This window comes from Martes martes (assembly GCF_963455335.1).
Source record: "Martes martes genome assembly, chromosome: 1".
Taxonomy (NCBI): domain Eukaryota; kingdom Metazoa; phylum Chordata; class Mammalia; order Carnivora; family Mustelidae; genus Martes; species Martes martes.
Genome location: NC_137888.1, coordinates 104,302,700 through 104,322,446, shown reverse-complemented (window position 1 = coordinate 104,322,446; position 19,747 = coordinate 104,302,700). Strand labels below are relative to the sequence as shown.

Genomic DNA, 19,747 nt, shown 5'->3' with positions numbered 1-19,747 from the left:
GTATAAATAGAAATGGGGTAGTTTGCTAGCTTCTTCCCATGTTGTATAGTTTCCTGGGTTTGTCAAGGTTTCTGTGTAGTTTAGCCTATCCCATTTGCCTTACGCTTTTATCATTTGTTTCTAAGGAAGGTTCATTATATTAAAATAAATTACTGTGCTTTAATATTTAACATGGATAAGTGAAATGAGCAAGCTATAATTTATTTCTCATTGTGAGGTTGTGAACTCTGAATTTGTAAACAAACTCCTAGAATGTAAAATCTTAGAAGTTACTAATTGCTTTTTGTTCCACTTATACCTTGAACAGCTGATTAGCTAAATGTCTTGGGATAAATAAATTAAAAAGTCATGGGTAGAGATTTTAACTATGGTATCTAATTGTCCATAGTAAATGAGAATATGAAAAAGTATTCAGTATATGGAGCGGTAATGGGTTGCTGCCCTCTTCTGTGTTCAGTAGATGATGAGTAATAATAGCTACTAACATTTGTTGAACATTCATTTTTATTTCAGGAACTATGCTAAGTAAATAAGTATTTCACTTACACAACAACTTTTACTGAGTAAAAGTAAATAAGTATTTCACTTACACAACAACTTTTACTGAGAGAAGTAATGTTTACCCATTTTAGAGTAGAGGAAGAGAAATTATGGAATTAGGTAGGATTAGAGCCAGAATTTGAACCCAGGCATTCTGATTCTCGAGCCTAGGAACATTATAATCAGCCAGGGTCCAGAAGAGACACAAAAACTATGTCAGTAATTTAAACAGGGAAAAATTAAAAAGTACTGTGTAAAAGAGGTAAAAGAAAATTCTAAGGTGTAACAGAAGTGGCAGATGCAGGAAGCCACCATCACCCTTAACGGGGTGGGAAGTGAGCAAAGAAGGAAACTACAAAGGAAAGAAATCCCTGCAAGGCTGAGATTGAAGAGTTCCGAGGAGAGGGTGTGGCTGCTGCAGGAACACCAGGCCTGTGGTGCTTGCTTTGCCTGCCACTCTAGTCGAGAAAAACTGGCTGCAGTCCACTTGTGGCCGGGCCATGTGAGTTGCCACCATTGCTGAACACTGCTGGGAGCTCCCGGCACACAGAAACCCTTTGCTCTTTGCGGAAAACAGACTAGGAGAGAAAAAGTTCCTTCTTCCTCTTCCAGCCACTGGTCGCCCTCTATTGGTAGAACCTAATAGTGAGCTAACTGGTCAGAAAAACAAAGCCTGACAGTTGGTAGTTGACTGCAAATAGTCACAAAGTAGGGCAAAGAAGGGTAGGCTTAAAGTTGAGGAGCAATAAATTAATAACTGGCCTAGACACTGTGTTCTGCCTCCCATACCTGACCTGTCCTGATCTTGTTAGAATTTTCTGTACTAGGACAGTTTCCACTAGAACTTACTTATTTTTCATTTGAAATTGAATTCATATAAAATGTAATGAACTTCCAAATCAAAATTTTAATCTACAGACTAATGAGCTAGAAGGTGTTATGAAGAACACAGAAGAGAAATAAAAGCAGAAATGATTAGAAGGAAAAATGCAATGATGGTTTGTAGAATCTATAAAAAGAATTTCTGGGGCACCTGGGTGGCTCAGTCGTTAAGTGGCTGCTTTCATCTCGGATTATCCCAGGGTTGTGGGCTTGAGCCCCACACTGGGCTCCCTGCTTGGCGGGAAGCCTGCTTCTCCCTCTCCCACTCCCCCTGCTTGTGTTCCTGCTCGCTCACTCGTGTGCGCGCGCGCTCTCTCTCTCTCTCTGTGAGATATTACAGAGAAATAAATATTTATATAAATATCTACATAAATATTTATATATAATATAATATAATAATATAAATATTTATATAAATTATATATATTTATAAATATTTATATAAATATTATATATAAATATTTACATATAATATAATATAATAATATAAATATTTATATAAATATATAAATATTTATATATTTATATATAATATATAATTATATATAATATATAATTATATAATTATATAAATATTTATATATTTATTTCTTTGACGGACACAGATCACAGGTAGGCAGAGAGACAGAGAGAGGAGGAAGCAGGCTCCCTGCTGAGCAGAGAGCCGGATGGATGCAGGGCTTGATCCCAGGACCCTGGGATCATGACCTGAGCCCAAGGCAGAGGCTTTAACTCACTGAGCCACCCAGGCGCCCCAATAAATAAATAAAATCTTAAGAAAAAAAAAGATAAAGGATTTCTGCCTTCAGGCTATTATGTGGAAAAAGATGGGTACATAGACCTTTTCAGTTCCTTGAATTGGAGTTGAATGCTTTGCAAATGTAGAAAAAGCTTAATACTGATTTGAGATAAGCAGTTGGAGATGATGGGGGTTCATCTGATATTTATTATTATAGTTTGTATAACAACACCTTTTCAAGGAGAATGCTTCCTCATCTAAGGAAGAGACACTGTGCTTTCATTTAGAGAGCTAGACATGTGACTTGTTACCAGGTAAGGAGTATCTACTACTGTTTAAACTGGTGATTGTTATGGTGATTACTATACATTCTATTCACTGTAGCTGACTTCTATAATTTGGGCACGTTGATAGTCCAGTGAATTACATAATTAAAAGTAATACTGCATTTCTTTTAAAAATGGTAATTTTGACAATCGCTCCAGAACTTTACTTCCTCCAGCCAACCCCATACTTGTTTATGTAATGTAAAAAGGTAAAATTTCAACTGATTTTTTAAAAAAGTTCTATGAAATAAATAAAAGCTACCATAGGAATATGTTAGTCCTTTATAGTGAAAAAGTTTATCTTTTATAAACCTTAATTTTATAATGTAGATGTGACAGCATAGAAAAACTAAAGGCCCAGATACCCAAGATGGAACAAGAACTGAAAGAGCCAGGACGATTTAAGGATTTTTACCAGTTTACTTTTAATTTTGCAAAGAATCCAGGACAAAAAGGATTAGGTAAGAATTTTTTAAATTATATTTGGTGCTTCAAATATATTAAAATACGTTGACAGTGTCACTTTTGTTTTGTAATAGAAAGTTTTGTGTTTTGAGCATTAAGTCATCATGAAAATACCAGTTACTGAAAAACAATAAGAAACAATGAACTTTTAATTAATCAGAAAATACCATGCATGTTAGATAATAAGTTTACCCTGGATACCATATCTGAACCACTGATTTTTTTTTTTTTTTAAGAACTGTAATATAGAAAATAAATAGTTGTTAAAATTTCACTGGCATACATGTATACATTTATTTACTTGTGTATATTTATGTGTATATATATTTGTGTATATGTATGTGTATATATATAAAATAACATTTATTATCTAGAAGATATTATAGGCTCATAGGACCATAAATTATTTCACTGTGGATCTGTAGAAATAGCACCGTAAGATTTCTGAGTCATAGAATGCTAAAGAAATCTATTCTTTTTGTTTATGATTTGTTTGGAAGCTGTAAGAAAGAATAAAAATGAAGATTATCGAGTATAATCTTATGCAGAAATCCTATCTATAATCACCACTCTTAACAATTTAGATCAGTCAGTTTGTGCTGTATGTAATATCCATACACTTGCTTTGGGGATGGCTAAGGGATATGAAAGTAAAAGCTACAATGTCATTTTACAGTTTACCTAGAAAGATTTGACGATAGCGGGTAATACACAATAATAAACGTGTGTGAGGGTTTTAGATAAAAGGAGTAATGAGTAAAAGCAGGAATGGTCGGGAAATGCTTCCTGGGCAAGATGGGATATGAACTAAAGGATGTGGTATTTAACTCTATAAGGAAAGATAAAAGGTGCTCGAGAAGATGGTTATGAATGACTATCTGAAATGTCAGAGATAAGCTTGGCTTCTTTGTAGGAGAGAGAAAACATTAATGTGATTTTAGTGGGATTGCTTATTTGAAGATGAAGTTGGTGAGACGTTGTAAGGCTTGACAACCACAGTCTTCTTTTAAAAACAGGGCAGAAAAAAAAATAAAAATTAAAAAAATAATAATAAAAATAAAAACAGGGCAGAAAAAGTTTAAATTAGGATTTGTGGGCAGTAGGGATACACTGAAGATTTTGATGGTATCAGTATCTTCTGTTTACTGTGTGCCTGGCAGTGTGCTAAGTACATAAACTGCTTCATTTCATGTTTAACAGTTCTATGAGTTACTCATTTTTTCATTCAATAATTTGTCACCTGCTGTGTGCCGTATACATAGTAATAGAGTGCTGGCCATTTTTCTATCCTGATTTTGCAGATGAGGAAACCTTCATATGCCTACAGGAAGGTTAAATAACTTACCCAGTGAGTTTGTTTTTGATTTTGAAGATAGTAGTTAGAGAGACTAATAGGGGCCTCTTGTACTAATCCTTCTTTATATTTTAAATTAGAAGGGAAAATGCATTGAGAAAAGGATTATGTGAATAGGGATTAGACCAAGGAAGTGCGTGAAAGCCAGTGAGGAAGAGATAGGTGTACATTTGTTTTGGAAATTTGGCCTAATGAGTGACTGAATGTGATTGAATTGATTGAAGATAGACAACATATCTGTAAAGCAGAATTACAAATAGTGAAGCCTCCTTTCCAACTGATTATTCAGTTTAGTTTGGATTTTCTTCTTGCAGTAAAATTCCTCATTTTGCAGGCAAAAATAAGCTGGGATGGATGATATGTTGGGTTAGTTTCTCTACTATTTGTGGCCATCAGTTAACTGGGCTCTTTTTTCCTAGTTTCCTCCTTACTTCCCACAAGTAAAAACTGATTAAAATTTTTGAATTTGTATGTATACACTGCAGTAACTATTTTTGTTGTGTTTAGAAATGTAGCACAATATTTTGGTAAGATTAAATAAAATGTTATGAATATAAAATGTTGATTTAAATGGGTTGAATCTATTTCTTTAGTTATATCCCTTTCCTTTATTGGAGCACAAAACTAATGATATTTTGGGATTAATATATAGTTTTGATATTGAATTTTAGTTTTTATTATATGTGGTGAAAATAAAGCAAAATTAAAATTTTAGATATTGGATATATTACATTGGAATTTTGGATTATAGGGAAAACTGCAAAAAAGATGGTACAGAATTAGATTTAAAAATTTTACTATCTAATGTAGAGTACTGAACTTAAGAAAATTGTAGTATTTTTGATGGATGTAGAGTTTCTGTTTTACAGGATGAAAAAAGAGTTCTAGAAATTGGTTGCACAATAGTGTGAATGAACCTAATACTAAGTGAACTGCACAATTAAAAATGGTTAAGATGATACATTTTGTTATATTTAACCACAATTTTAAAATTATTAAAAAAAAAAAACCCATAGACTGTATAGCCCAGAGTGAGCCCTAATGTAAAATATGGACTTGAGTTAGTAATAGTACATCCATATTGGCTCATCAGTTGTAAGAAATATACCACACTAAAGCAAGGTGTTAAAAATAGTGGAAACGGGGGGGGGGGTGAGGTGGGGAGGTATATGGGAACTGTCTGTACTTTCTTCTCAGTTTTTCTGTAAGACTGAAACTAAAAAATTTTTTTAATTTAAAAAGGGAAAAAACATAATAGGAATACAAATCCTAGTTTCTCCTTTTGTTTTGCATTGGTGTTGAGTATCAGGAAATGTAATGACTTGCTTGGTTGAAGAACTTAATTAAAAAGAAAACCGTTTTCTTGACAGCCTTTCTGAGGGCTCACAGGGCTCTTAAATTACAGTATTTGGCAGAGAAGAATTAGAAGATCATAGGAGAGGAGGTGAGGCCCAAAACAAACTGGCAGAGTGACAGTGACAGCACTGTGGTTTATTTATAAATAGCTCTGCTAGTTATAATGAGAGCTGGTGTTTTCCATATTTTCCCATTTTTTATTACTTGATTTCCTTTGACACCAGGATGGGGTGCTTCCACTCTCACTGTCTGCTTCAGGCATCTGGCATTTCTGATAGTCTTCTGAATCTTAAATTTGAAAAAGATTTCATAAGTTGTCTAACTTGTGCAAAGTAGCATCCATAGCTGATGCTTATGTAGTTTTTACTTTGGAACATCCAGGGATTGGACACACGTTGTTTTAGGAAGTGGTCGGTTCTTGTCACAGAATACTCCTACTTCTTATCACACAGTTCTTATGAAATGAACATCTTTGTCTTGCTAACTTCTACCATTGCCCTTATTTGTCCTCCACCCTCAGCAGAGCACAGAGGAAGTCTGACCATCTAAAGATTGCTGTCACTTACCCCCTTCTTTTTTTTTTTTCCAGGTCAGCATCCCAATTATTTTAACTGTTCTTCATTTGAGAAGACCTTTGTTATTCTTGTTACTGTCCCCTACCAGGCACATTTCCAGTTTCTCAGATTCTCTCAAAATAGAGCTCTTAAAGCTGAACATAATACTCCAGAAGGAGGCTGTTTAATGTAGAACGCCATGAGTCTGTTATTTTTTTGTGAGACTGTTCATTCTGTTTGGTCAAAAATTACGTTTGTTCTTTAACAACCATGCCATTTTTAGGACCATCCTCAACTTTTATCAGACTAAAGATTGTAGGTTATTTTCTTGTGAACTGTGGTTCAGCTAGAATCTTTACCTGTGCAGTTGATTTAAAAAAACTTTAAGATTGGGGCACCTGGGTGGCTCAGTGGGTTAAAGCCTTTACCTTTGGCTCAGGTCATGATTCCAGGATCCTGGGATCAAGCCCCACATTGGGCTCTCTGCTCGCAAGGGAGCCTGCTTCCTCCTCTCTCTCTGCCTGCCTCTCTGCCTACTTGTGATCTCTCTCTGTCAAATAAATAAATAAAATCTTCCAAAAAAATTTTAAGATTATTTGTTAGACATTTAATATTTAGAAATAATTTTATAGAGTGTTTTTAAGGTATATTTTCATCTGTGTAATCCCATTTGGTTCTTCTGACAACCCTTTGAGCTGTGTAAAAAACCTATCATCCCCTTTGTCGTAAAGATGGAGAAATTCATGGATAGAGAGGTTGACCTACTAAGGTAATTTAACTTTAGAGTTGGTAGAACTGGGATTCAGTCTCAGATTTTCTGGCTCCCTGTTCTTTCTTTTTTTTTTTTTTTTTTAAATATTACATTGTGCTAACTGTGGATATTTCTAAGTAAATGAAGACATTGTGAATAGGATTGTTAATCACCATTCCATCTTCCCTAGTGAGTTGGCAACATTTTGTTTCCCTTAGGGACAGTATTTGGATCCAGTCTCAATTCATTTCCATGTTCATTCAGCACTCAGTTTATCACCTTTTATGAAATCCCACGTTGCCTTGTTGATTTTGTTTGACACTGGGATTACCTCAGATTTTTAATTTTACTATAAGGGCTTAAAAATTCATTCTGCAGGTATCAGTTTTAGGCAATTTTGTTATTTGCTTGTGCTTGTCTCTTTTTCCTCTTTTTCCTCCAACCATTGTTGCCACTTGTTACCTTCTTGTTGAATTTACTCTGTTTTCCAGTACTGCTTCAGAATCTCTAATAATAATTTTAAAAATTATTAAATATAAATAATAGTGATAGTAAGGACTCATTTATTATTTACCAGGCACTGTTCTGAATGTCTTATGTCTATTAACTCATTTAATCCTTACAGCAACCCTGTGAGGGTAGGTACTGTTAAATTTATTTTAAACAGAATTATAGAGAGGCGAATTCACTTACCCAAGTTTCCTTAACTAGTGGTAGAGTTGGAATTTAAGAGGCTAAAATACTATTTCAAACCACTTCTCTCTAGCTAGGCTCTTCTCTCTGTCATGCAGACATTTCTATCTAAAGGGCAGTTTTTCTGAATTGCTAAAAGGCAATTGCTGTTTTATCTCTGTACAGTCTTACGCATTTCAGTTCTTTTTTTAAAAAATTTTATTTATTTATTTGAGGGAAAGAGGGAGGGAAGGAGAAAGAGAGGGCATGCATGCACACATAACATAAGTGAGCTAGGGTGGGGGGCGTGGAAGGGGGAAGAGGGAGAGAACTTCAAGCAGACTCCTTACTGCATGTGGAGCCCAATGTGGGACTCGATCTCAGAACCCTGAGATCATGACCTGAGCTGAAACTAAGTTGGACACTTAACTAGCTGAGCCAGCCAGGCACCCCTGCATTTCAGGTCTTAATTATAAGTTATTAAATCTTTTAGAGTATACTTTTTTCATTCAAAAATATTTATTGACTCTTTACTCTCTGAGCATAGAGTCAGGAGCATCTTAAGTTTGTCTGAGTGAGTTTACAAAGTCTTCACAAAGATGATTAATTTTTTTTTCACACAACAGTGGTTAATTTTATTTGTTCAAGGGCTCATATTGCAAGCATTAAACCAAGCATGGGCTTTGATTCTGTGAGCCCAGATTCACATATTTAGGAAAATAAAAGCACACTGTGATCATGTATATGGATGAAAAACTAAAGGCTCATAAGTTAATCACAGCAGCCTAGAAGCCAGAAGTCAGAGATCTTTTAGGTCTTTCTGGATGTTCCACAAGCTATCCACACTTTTTTTGAGCTGGGCAACCTCACCATCCTTCAGCTTCTGGTTGATCACACTGGTTAAGCCCTGAGCGCTCAGGATACATGGAAAGCTCAGGAAGACTTCATTCTCAGTGTCATATCCTCTTACCACAGTTTACTCTGGATGAATCCTGCACAGATTTTTCAACATGGATTCAGTGAGATCAGCCACACTTAATCCAATAGCCCAGTTGGTATATCCTTTTAGCTTGATGACTCCATAGGCACTTTCAACCACCGTCTTAGGCACTTCGTTCTAATTTTCACTGTCATTGTTCCCATTTCTGGATTCAGTTCCTGAAGAGAAACGTCTGCCACATTCAGTCCATTCCACACAACCTTGTGTCCACACCCACAACCCTTGAGTCACCATATTCTCCCAGAATCCATCCATGGCAGCTGCTGGGATGAATGCCAAGTTTTTCAGCCACAGGATAGCAAAATCTAGCAGAATTCAGATTATCCCTACTTCTAATGACAGAGTGCTTGCATGGTCCACTTAGTTTCCAGGTAACATGTTTGAGAATATCCTCTCGGTTGGAAACAACAATTATGATACAGTCAGGACTGTACTTGACTACCTGTGGAATAATGAATTTGAAGATTGAGCCAGCTCTCTCCATTGTTGGTGGACTCCTGCAGTCACCACCACAGTCTTAGAATTGGCAATCACAGAGTCACAGAGCAATCTTTATCTGCCACAATTTTAGATGTCTGAAGAAATGAGCTCCTATGTTGCAGATCCATCATTTCTCCTTTGAGTTTATCTTCCAAAACATCCACACGGGCAAGTCGATCAGCTAGATACTTTCCTAGAATGCTGATGGCACATGCCATACCAACTTGTCTAACACCCACTACAGTGATCTTGTTTGGGAATGGTTGCCTCTTCTTCTGCAACTGGTGCAAGCAGGTTATTCCTTAAGAGTTGCCATTGTACCCAGAGAGAACTGGCTGTAAGAGTCGAGCAAGGAAGACAATGTTAGCTGCGTGCGTCTCCTCCAGTGCAGGATCTGCAAGAGAAGATGATTAATTTTTGAGCTGCAAAGAAGGAGTATATGTTTTTGAGGTAAAAAAAAAAAAAATAGAAGCCATCTCTTTTGTGGAGTGATTAGCAAGTTCAGTTGTTCAGAGGTGAGAGACCTAGCAGCTTTGAGGAACTACAAATAAGTTCATTTAACTAGAAGTGTAGATTTTATCTGAAGGCAATAGGAAAATTATTGGAGATTAAAAAAAAATTTAGTAGACATTTTTTTTGAGCTATTTTAGGTTTACAGCAAAATTGAGCAGAAGATACAGAGATTTTCCATGTACCCTCTGCCCCCACACATACATAGTTCCTTCCACTGTCAGCATCCCTCACGAAAGTAGTACTATTTCTTAGAGTTGGGTGTACAAAATAGACATTTTTTTTGAGCTATTTTAGGTTTACAGCAAAATTGAGCAGAAGATACAGAGATTTTCCATGTACCCTCTGCCCCCACACATACATAGTTCCTTCCACTGTCAGCATCCCTCACGAAAGTAGTACTATTTCTTAGAGTTGGGTGTACAATATAGGTGTACTGATGCATCATTATCACCCAGAGTTCAGGTTTACATTAGGGTTCACTCGGTGTATATTCTGTGGGCTTGGACACACAAATAACAACATGTTATCTATCATTATAGCATCCTACAGAGAATTTTCACTGCCCTTAAAGTCCTCTGCTTTGCCTATTCATCCTTTCCTCCCTCCCAACCCCTGGCGACTGCTGATTTTTTTTACTGTCTCCATAGTTTTCCTTTTTCAGAGTTAGCCTTTTCTGACTGGCTTCTTTCACTTAGTAATATTAATATGCATTTGTTTTCCTGCATATCTTTTCATGGCTTTATAGCTCATTTTCTTTTAACACTGAATAATATTCCTTTGTCTGGTTATACCACAGTTTTTATGATCTGTCTACTAAAGGACATTTTGGTTGCTTCAAAGTTTTGGCCATTATGAATAAAGCTGCTAAAAACATTCATGTGCAGGTTTTTACATGGACATAAGTTTTGAGTTCATTTGGGTAAATACCAAGGATTGCAATTGCTGAATCATATGGTAAGAGTATGTTTAGTTTTGAAACTGCCAAACTGTCTTCCAAAGTAGCTGTACTGTTTTGCATTCCCACTAGCAATGAATGAGAGTTCCTGTTGATTCACATCCTCGCCAGCATTTGTTGTTGTCAGTGTTTTGGATTTTGGCCGTTTTAAAAGGTGTGTAGTGGTATCTCATTGTTTTAATCATTGAAGAATTTTAACATGGAGGTGACAGTATATATGCCTGAAAGGTTCATGTGAAAGCATTGTGGTTCTTTAAAAGGAGTGGAGTCAGAACTAAAGGAAATGTGATTTGTTATAGGCTCTTGCAGTGATTTAGCTGGAAGAGGACCCTAGCATTGGTCCTGTAGTAGGGATGGAGAAGAGATTTTTTAAAAACATACTTAGAAGCTAAAATGAAAGTGCTTCAACTGAAAGTGTGTGATGAGGAAAAAAGGAGTTTCTCTATCAATTCTGAACACCTTTAGGGAACATTTGGAAATGTATGCATGTGTTTTTTGGTTGTCATAATGACTGAGGGTTTCCTCTGGCATTAGGAGGGTGCTGAATGTCATACAGTGTATAGGGCAGTTCTTCACAATGTGACATTGTGTTTCATTGAGAAACACTCTACGGTGAGGACGCTGAGAGAAGGAATAGCAGGTCTGTAGAGGAGGATAATGAGTCCAGTTTGAGCTCTGTTGAATTTGAGCTGTTTATGGATACCCAGTTGAAGATGTCCTTAGGCAATTTGATACGTGAATCTAGAACATAGAGATATAGGATTCATATTTAGGAGTTGTTGAAGACATTTGAGCATATGACGTGGGAAAAGGTGTAAGGGTTTGAAAAATCTGCGGAGGGTAGAAATGGTTATTGCTGACATACAGTATTACAGAACACCAACATCGAATGGAAGAATGGAGGAAGGGGAGCCAATAAAAGAGAAAGCCAGAGAGGACAGAGGAAAGTAATAGAGTGCTGTCAGTTAAAGCTGAATGACAGTTCCATGTAGAAGGTGTATTCAGTTTTGTCCAATATGACAGAGAGCCAGGTAAATTAAGGACGTCAGAGTGTTTATTTGGCAACAAAAATAAGGACATAAAAAAAGTTTAATAGGTAGAGATTACTTTCAGTAGAGTGACAGAGGTACACGCTAGTTTATAGAATTAAAGAGTGTGTGGGAGGTGAGGAAATGGGGCAATGAATGTAGATTACAAAAAAAAATTCTCTTCTTGAACAACCTAAACCTTCAAACATCATTCACATACACTTCTGCCCTTGTCAGATTCTTTTCTTTCATATATCAGCTGACAAATGGGCATTTATAGGTGTCTCCTGGTTTGTAGTTATTTGAATATCTCTGTTGTTTCTTATCCTTATTATGTGAAAATTAGTTGAAAAGGGGAAAAAATGCTAGCACTAGCAATAAGCTTAGTTATACATTTCATGCATTTGAAAGGAAGAAGAAAATCATTAACATGCAAATGACAGCCTTTGTGCTGCACTTGAGCCACACAGTTAGTATGTTTAATTGTTAAAGAAAAGAACAAAATTGAAGAACCTTAGAGGAATATTGGCTGTAGAGCCTTAAAGGCTGCAAAGATTATAAAGGTATTACAATTAGGAGTTAGCATCATATTTCTAGTTTTCTTAAAACCTGGGGATCCGAATTTGACTTTTAGATTTGATTTCAGGAGCACATTATGTATAAAAGTAGAAGACTTCATGTGCTGTTTTAAGATTATCTGTGAAGCAAAGGAGAAAGAGGTAGCTAGTTAGCTAGTTAAGGGGATGAGAGATCTAAGAAAGTTTTTTTTTTTTAAAGGTAAGTTCTATAACCTGAGCATATTTCTTTATGAAGGGGGAAAAGCCAGAAGACAGGGCAAAGTTGATAGGGAGAGAGGAAAATTAACCAATAGGTAAGATTCCTGAAGGATGGTATTGGCTTGGTGTTAGGGGCTTATCTTTGGGTAAGAGAAAAAGTGACACCTTTTCCACTGAGTTTGAAGGAAGACATAATAATGGATTTGAAGGTAAGTAGTGTATTTCCACATGGAACTGTAGGAAGTTCATTGATTCAGTGGTTTCTGAATGCATGCTGTGTGTTTCGGTCTGCTCATTTGGAGATATCCGGTTCCTATCCTTGAAGAACTGAAGTTCCAGTGCAGAAGGGGATTTTTTTCTTATGGCCTATATATTGTTCTTTGAGGTAGGATGTGAGCCTTTTTGGCCTCTTTCCTGGTCTCAGGATTCTTTAGGAGTGGTTCGGAGATCATATCTGAAAGGACTTTTATGTTACTTGGGATATAATTTTTCCTGACCTGGAGATGTAAATTTACTCATAAAAGCTTGATACTTTCTTAACAGATTTTTAGTTCCTTGAAAGAGGTCATAGTTCTTTCTGTCATGACAGGTATTGTACTTTGTCATGTAGTGGTATGGTTTCACTCTGCTCCAAACCCAGTTAAGTAGCCATTTATATCATCTTCAAAACTTTTCCAAAAGCAAATCTTAGTTGATGAATTTTAATTTTTTAAATCAGTATTCTTAGTGGTCTCTGAAGTCAGGTTCAGTCATTGTGGAAAGCAGTCGTTTGCATTACAATCTGCAGTTGTACATTAGTGGGTCTCAACTGGGGGCAGACAACAAAAAATTACTGGATCCCAAATGTCAGAGTTGCTGAACTTGAGAAACAGTGATGTACATTTTAATACTTATCTTTACTACTTATCTCGGTCAAGTATGCTTCTCTGCATTATGCAGTTTAGGCTTCAGAACCCCCCTATGAGGTAAGTGGTATTCTCCCTGCCCTAAAGGGACTGTTCGTTAGTGAGGGAGTCAGAATACAAACCTTGGTCTTATCTCTATTTCAAAATTTTATGAGTAAGTAGTCAGGAAAAAACTTTTTTATTTTTTTATTTTTTTAATTTTTTTAAGGGGCTATCTTTGGTCTTACCTTTTTTTTTTTAGGGATAAATATTCATGGAATTTGAAATACATAATTTATTTTTAATATTACAGATCTAGAAATGGCCATTGCCTACTGGAATTTAGTGCTTAATGGAAGATTTAAATTCTTAGACTTATGGAATAAATTTTTGTTGGTAAGTTCATGTTTTCTGCAGCTCCATCTTTTCTGTACATTTTTACTTTCTTTGAAGATAAATTAACATTTTTTAAAGCATGACTAACTCATTTCAGAGTGTGTAGTGGACGTAGAATGAGAAATTTGATTACCAGAATTTCATTACACAAGTTATTTTGCATTCTTGAATTTTGCATCATTTGGGCTGATATCTTGAAACTGTCTTTGGTGATTTGGATGTTTTTTGCTTATTTTTAAAAAATAGGAACATCATAAACGATCCATACCAAAAGATACTTGGAATCTTCTTTTAGACTTCAGTACAATGATTGCAGATGACATGTCTAATTATGATGAAGAAGGTAATGAATGTTTTTGCCTTACTAATTTTGGTTTTGTTTTTGTTTTACTTTATTGCATACTTTTGAACTTCTTATCTACTACTGCTTTTCGTGGAGTTGGATTTCTGTCCTCTGACCTTTTATTTGTGTTGTTTTGAATGTGTAAAATGCTTTTGTCCTCTTTACTAGTCTATGTTGTTCTGTTTCTTTAAATACCACCTCAGTCATCCTGTCTTCCAGAAAGGCATGAGTAGTTTCCATCCATGTTTTAGGTTTTCAGTTTACTTATACTACTTGTCTTAATATACTTTTGTATTTTGTGTTTTTATTGTTACCTGTTTGTCTTGTCTGTGAACTTGACTGTAAACTCAAGGTTAGTGACTTTGTTAAATTTGAAATGTACTTCAGCTGCCTACTGTAGTACTATTGGCATTCAATAAATGATCATCAGTTGGATTCTTTTCTGATATTTTTTCATGTATGTAAAAAGATGATATTACCATCCGCTATGGGGACCTGTGCTTTTATTTTTTGAGAAGTGGCAGTGGTTTACATTGATTTCTTCACACATTCTTACCTAGCCTCCCTTGAGAATTAGCAGGATATGATGCATTTTTGAGATTGTTGAATAGATAGAGGTTCTCTTTGGAAAATCTCCAATGCCCTTGGCTTCCTTAAAAGTGTCCTGGAACTATTTAATCTAATCAGAGATGATTTTTTTTCCTCTTTGTTTTCATATGATGTACAGTCTTCAGTAACAAGTGAGAAATACCTAATTCTGGGTATGACTGATGATAATTGTGCTTTCTGTAAGGCCTTAATACAAAACTGGAGAACTTCCTGATTCGGAGGTTCGCATGTGGATGTTTAGAGGCATGCATATATGCTATTCAAAATCTTTTAGTAATTTATTATTATGAAGTAAGATAGAGTTTGATACTTGCTGTTGATTTCTGTTGTAAGTTTGCCACAAAATGCCTGGAAACTTTTTTCCTCCTACCTATGCTCTCAGTGCTGACGGCATGCCACTATAGCCTGGCCATTTAAGCTGCCAGTTCAGTGGCCTTCAGAAAACCATGATATTGTTAATTGATTACCAGAAGAGTTATTATTTATTATTCAGGTGATTATCAAGTTTTAGAATAATAGAGCAGAGAGAATACAGGAATATTTTAGGTAGAAACTCTAAAAAGTCAGAATTTTGGAAGACTTGTCAGTGGGAATATTTGTAATGATATACTCTAACTGTTACGGCGAAGGTATTTTAAGAAGTAAAGGATTCTCTAAAATGTTTTATTTCTGCTTTTCTTCCTTTCTTTGTTCCCATACTCCCCCTCCCCCTCCCAGGAGCATGGCCTGTTCTTATTGATGACTTTGTGGAATTTGCACGCCCTCAAATTGCTGGGACAAAAAGTACAACAGTGTAGCACTAAAGGAACCTTCTAGAATGTACATAGTCTGTACAATAAATACAACGGAAAATTGCACAGTCAATTTCTGCTGGCTGGACTGAACTGAAGATCAATCCTCACAATTCAGACTGAGGGTTGTGTCAAAACTTTAAGGATACATCTTGGACCATATCGTATTTCATTCTTCTAATGGTGGTTTGGGCTTGTCTTCTAGTCTGGGCCGCTCTAAACATTTATAATTCCAACATTGTGGATTTCATCTTATATCTGTGGACCATCCTAGTTTATTCTCCCATAAGTCTTAGAAGCTTTATGGTGATTATTTTGAGGTTTCCATTCTTGCATAAAGCACAATGCTGTCTTCATCAGAAAACAGTTTGGCATAAGAATTAAACATATGAACATCACAAAAAATTTATAAAAACTTCTTAAATATATGCTTTGGGCTAGTTGCAAAGACTATGCTGATAGCACTTCCAATAAGAGTGATATATTTAAGTGTACCAGATCTGGAATGGTGTTTGGTTTGGGGGGATTTTTTTTTTTTCCTGGCAAATCACATGTATTGTTGATGTGAGTAGAGTAACTGATGTCAAAATAACCAACGTGAGAAATTCTTAGGATAACTTGGTGTGCCTACCTGAAAAATTTATTGTGTTTCAGACCCTCGATTTCAAAGGTTCCACAGAACTAGTCTGCACTTACCTTACCCATGTTTATATATAGTTGTCTTACAGGGAACTTTTATTTAGGAAATGTCTGCATAATGTTAGATTCTACTCCTGTCTACATTATGCACTACATAATTGGATTTCATTATGATTTTGAAATGCTCATATGCCTGTCGAATAAGTTAAACTATTTAATTTGTTTTGAATGTTTTAGATTGCTACACAATACAATATTCTAAATTTAGGCATGAGGGTTTATTTTTGTTTTGTTTTGGGTTTTTTTTTTGTTTGTTTTTGTCAGCACACTATGGAACACAAATGAAATTCTCTTAATTTATAAGAAGATAGTAGGAATTAAATTTTGAAAATGGTCATGATGAGCCATGAAGTTCAATCCTTATAGGTACTGCTTTCAGACAAATAGTCCATTTTTGATGACTTCTTATTTTGTTGAAATTGCTTTAACTGCTAATCACTGTGGTTGCCAAATACTTACTTCAGGAGCAAAAATTTTCAAGCAAGCATGTACTTGATGCAAAATACCAATCTGGTTTTTATTCTTGTAAATTATTTAGTTTCTTCACTTCTTTTGTTTCGTTCGCATTAGCTCAGTTTTCACATCAAAGCAGAATTCTATCTTGTATGTATTTTTTTCATTACAAGACTCATGAACTGCTTTCATGCTGAAAATGCCTCATTTCTCTGTTCACTTCCTGACATGTGAAGGGTTTCTTACTTTCTTAAACATTTTTGTAAGGCAAGTAAAAAAAAAAAAATGTAAAACTTCATATATTGAATGGCTTTGGTTTTTAGCAGGAATAGGTTTTGCTTGGTATATCCAGGCAACTCTCTTAAGATACCAATGTTAAAATTATCAAAGGAATGTACTTCAGAATAGCAGTACGTTTTATGTAGATGTGGAAATGATTTTAAGAAACAATGACATCTTACAACTACTTTTTATTTACACAGTTTCTGAAATGGAGCTTTCCCCATAGATACTATATTAATATTCCAATCATAACTTTAACTCAAGAATATAATTCTACCAAAAGAATATTTTGAAAACTTCTGTTCGGGTTACTGGAATTGGTTATTTTAAAAAAGGAAAAAGAAAAAGAGAAGAATCCTGCTGCTTTCAGTATTTCCTGATTTCATATTTGTAAATATAAAGAGGAACTTCAATTATGAAAAATTTAAAAAGATATATATATATATGTACTATTTTGTTTTTTTTGCCTTGAAGATTTTGAGTTATGGTATTGTTTTCGGATTGATTAATTCGAGTATGCTGTGTTTTAAAATGAGATCCCATTAGCTTTTTTTTTTCTTCCCTCAATATAAATGGTTTTTCTTAGAAGTCTGATATTGGTTCATGGCTTAGTGCCTTGGGTTTACAGACTTTTCCTTTTAAATGCAAGACCTTTTTCAACAAAATAGTGTTTGTCATCATTTTGGTACTAAACATTTATAATTACTGTGTAATTATAAACAAAAAATACATAAAGCTTTGAATATAATTATGTAGCATAAAAGTTAAGGTTGTTCACTCTATGATGGCATCTTAGAATTAAACAGTACTATTACTAGGGCTGAAAAGAGAAGACTGGTTTAATGTGGTGTGATTATTTTGAGGATAAATGTCTGGTTACAGGGAATATTTTGTACTAAAAAATTGCTTATACATATGGCCATGTATGTGTGTGAATGTGTCTGTGGGAGAGTTTGACAGAGAGAGAGGTTGAAAGATACACACACATGTGCAAACACACACAACTTGAAATGCTTTAATTCATTAAGTGTTTCAGTCTTCATTTCGGTAAACTACCCAGGCTGATTCTTTGTTTCAAATTGAACCACAGGTACAGTTTCCTTTTTGCCAAATGTCAAAACAGGTACACATTTTAAAATGTAATGCTTTTTAAATAGTAAAGTGTATAAAATTAGAAGTGCCCACATAAAAAATACTTGAGATCAAGATTATCTTTAGTGACTATCATCTGCATATCTCTGTAAGTTCAATTGTGCTTCTTACAATCCCTGTCATATTACCAACAGAGGCAATAAAAGCTTCAGTGAAATTGCCATGACTAAATCTTTTCACATATTATTTCAGTGTAATATTTTAAAGACTAAAATATACCTTAAACTTTTCCAGGAAGAATAATAATTCATGGAAAGAGCATTGTAATGGCAAGTTTTGGGAAGAAAAGACATGCCAAGTCTTGTTTACTACATTTCTAAAATGTTTACAACTATACTGGGCTGCTTTATTTAATTAACAGTACTGTAGTTGTGTAATATGGCATTATAAGTGTGTGTTCTTCATTAGACTTTTAAAAAGTTTTAATGAGAGAAAGTAAATAACATGGGAAATCTTTTATATAATATCCTTACTGGGGAATTCTTATTTAAGCAAGGCTATACTATTTTTTTTTCCTCAGAAAGATTTAAGTGAATGAAGTGTTCATCTATTTTTTATTTGATGATAAGGAATTTGGGTAGTTACAGCTAGTTTAATGTGCACTTTGCTTAGATTTTTAAAAAACATGTTACTATGAAGACTACGTATTGTAAACCTGTAACTTTTACATATGAATGACAGAAGAAAGTTAAACCTAATGAAAGAATATTGGAATGGAAAAGGAAAGTGGTGCTGGGGAAATTTACTATAGTTCACAAAGTATGCCTTTGTAAACCTGAATCAACTTTTAGCAAGAATTAATTTATGTAGTTCTAAATGTTAAGTTGTATATTTAATAGAAAATAATTATTTGGCACCTCAGCAGTTTTCTTTAAATGTTACTTTATAAAACTTTTTAACAGTATAATTTATATTGAATACATAGATGTTTTGATAAAATTTTATCAAATTTGATTATGTAATGATAAAATGTTTTTAAAATGTGAACTATTTAACATATATCTTAATAACTGAGGACACAATACCTGAATTGTGATTTTTACATAATGTGATAATTAGGGTTCAAATTATGGCTCATCATTTCATTGATTATAAACGAGTATATTTCTAAACTCTTTACTTGCCTCCATTTTTACAGTCATATAGCAATAATTTCTATTTTTATTTTATAGAAATGTGAAGTTATATGTCATGGTATCTATACCTTTGATTTCTGAGGGGAAGGGGTTTATATTTTGTAGTTAATATAAACTTGAAAATTCTTATCAATACAAATCCCCTTTTCCAGGTTTATCCTTACTATTTGTTGCCATTTTGGTTGAATATTTGCTTGATTTGTATCTGATTCTGGAGGCAGATAGTGCTGTGGGGGTTTTTTTGTTTTTTTTAGTTCATAATACAGATACATAAATGGTTTTACCAGAGCATTCTTGCCATCTTACTTTCCTGTACTGCCTGTTGGGTAATTGGCATTTCCTGCTAACCAACTTGTTTATTTAACCACTTTCTACTCGGCTCAATGTTCTGTTTTACTGTGGCTTTTGGCTTTTCTTTACTTAATCTACTTTTAAAATCTGTCATAAATAAGGAAATTATGATAAAAGGTACACAGTCTTTGTAGTAGATGGGATTCCTAAAAAATAATGTATTTATGGAGTTTCAAAGACATTATTTTGGGGATTATTTTAGAATTATCTGTTTTTAAAATTGAGGTCCCAAAAAGTCAATTTTTAATTTAAGTATATGC

At 34.6% G+C, this 19,747-nt stretch overlaps 1 protein-coding gene and 1 pseudogene across 2 annotated transcripts in view; one reads left to right on the top strand and one right to left on the bottom strand.

The window, feature by feature from the left end:
• Positions 1-17,506, top strand: part of DCUN1D1 (defective in cullin neddylation 1 domain containing 1) — a 31,976-nt gene extending 14,470 nt beyond the window's left edge. The window contains exons 4-7 of the mRNA XM_080811942.1: positions 2,818-2,948; positions 13,589-13,671; positions 13,918-14,014; positions 15,341-17,506. Of these exons, the coding sequence (XP_080668068.1) occupies positions 2,818-2,948; positions 13,589-13,671; positions 13,918-14,014; positions 15,341-15,420 (391 nt within the window). The 3' untranslated portion in view covers positions 15,421-17,506. The remainder of the gene's footprint in view (positions 1-2,817; positions 2,949-13,588; positions 13,672-13,917; positions 14,015-15,340) is intronic.
• LOC308348085 (L-lactate dehydrogenase B chain-like) lies at positions 8,439-9,435 on the bottom strand (annotated as a pseudogene). Its single transcript has one exon. The product of its transcript is annotated as an L-lactate dehydrogenase B chain-like (transcript).
• Positions 17,507-19,747: the final 2,241 nt, after the last annotated feature.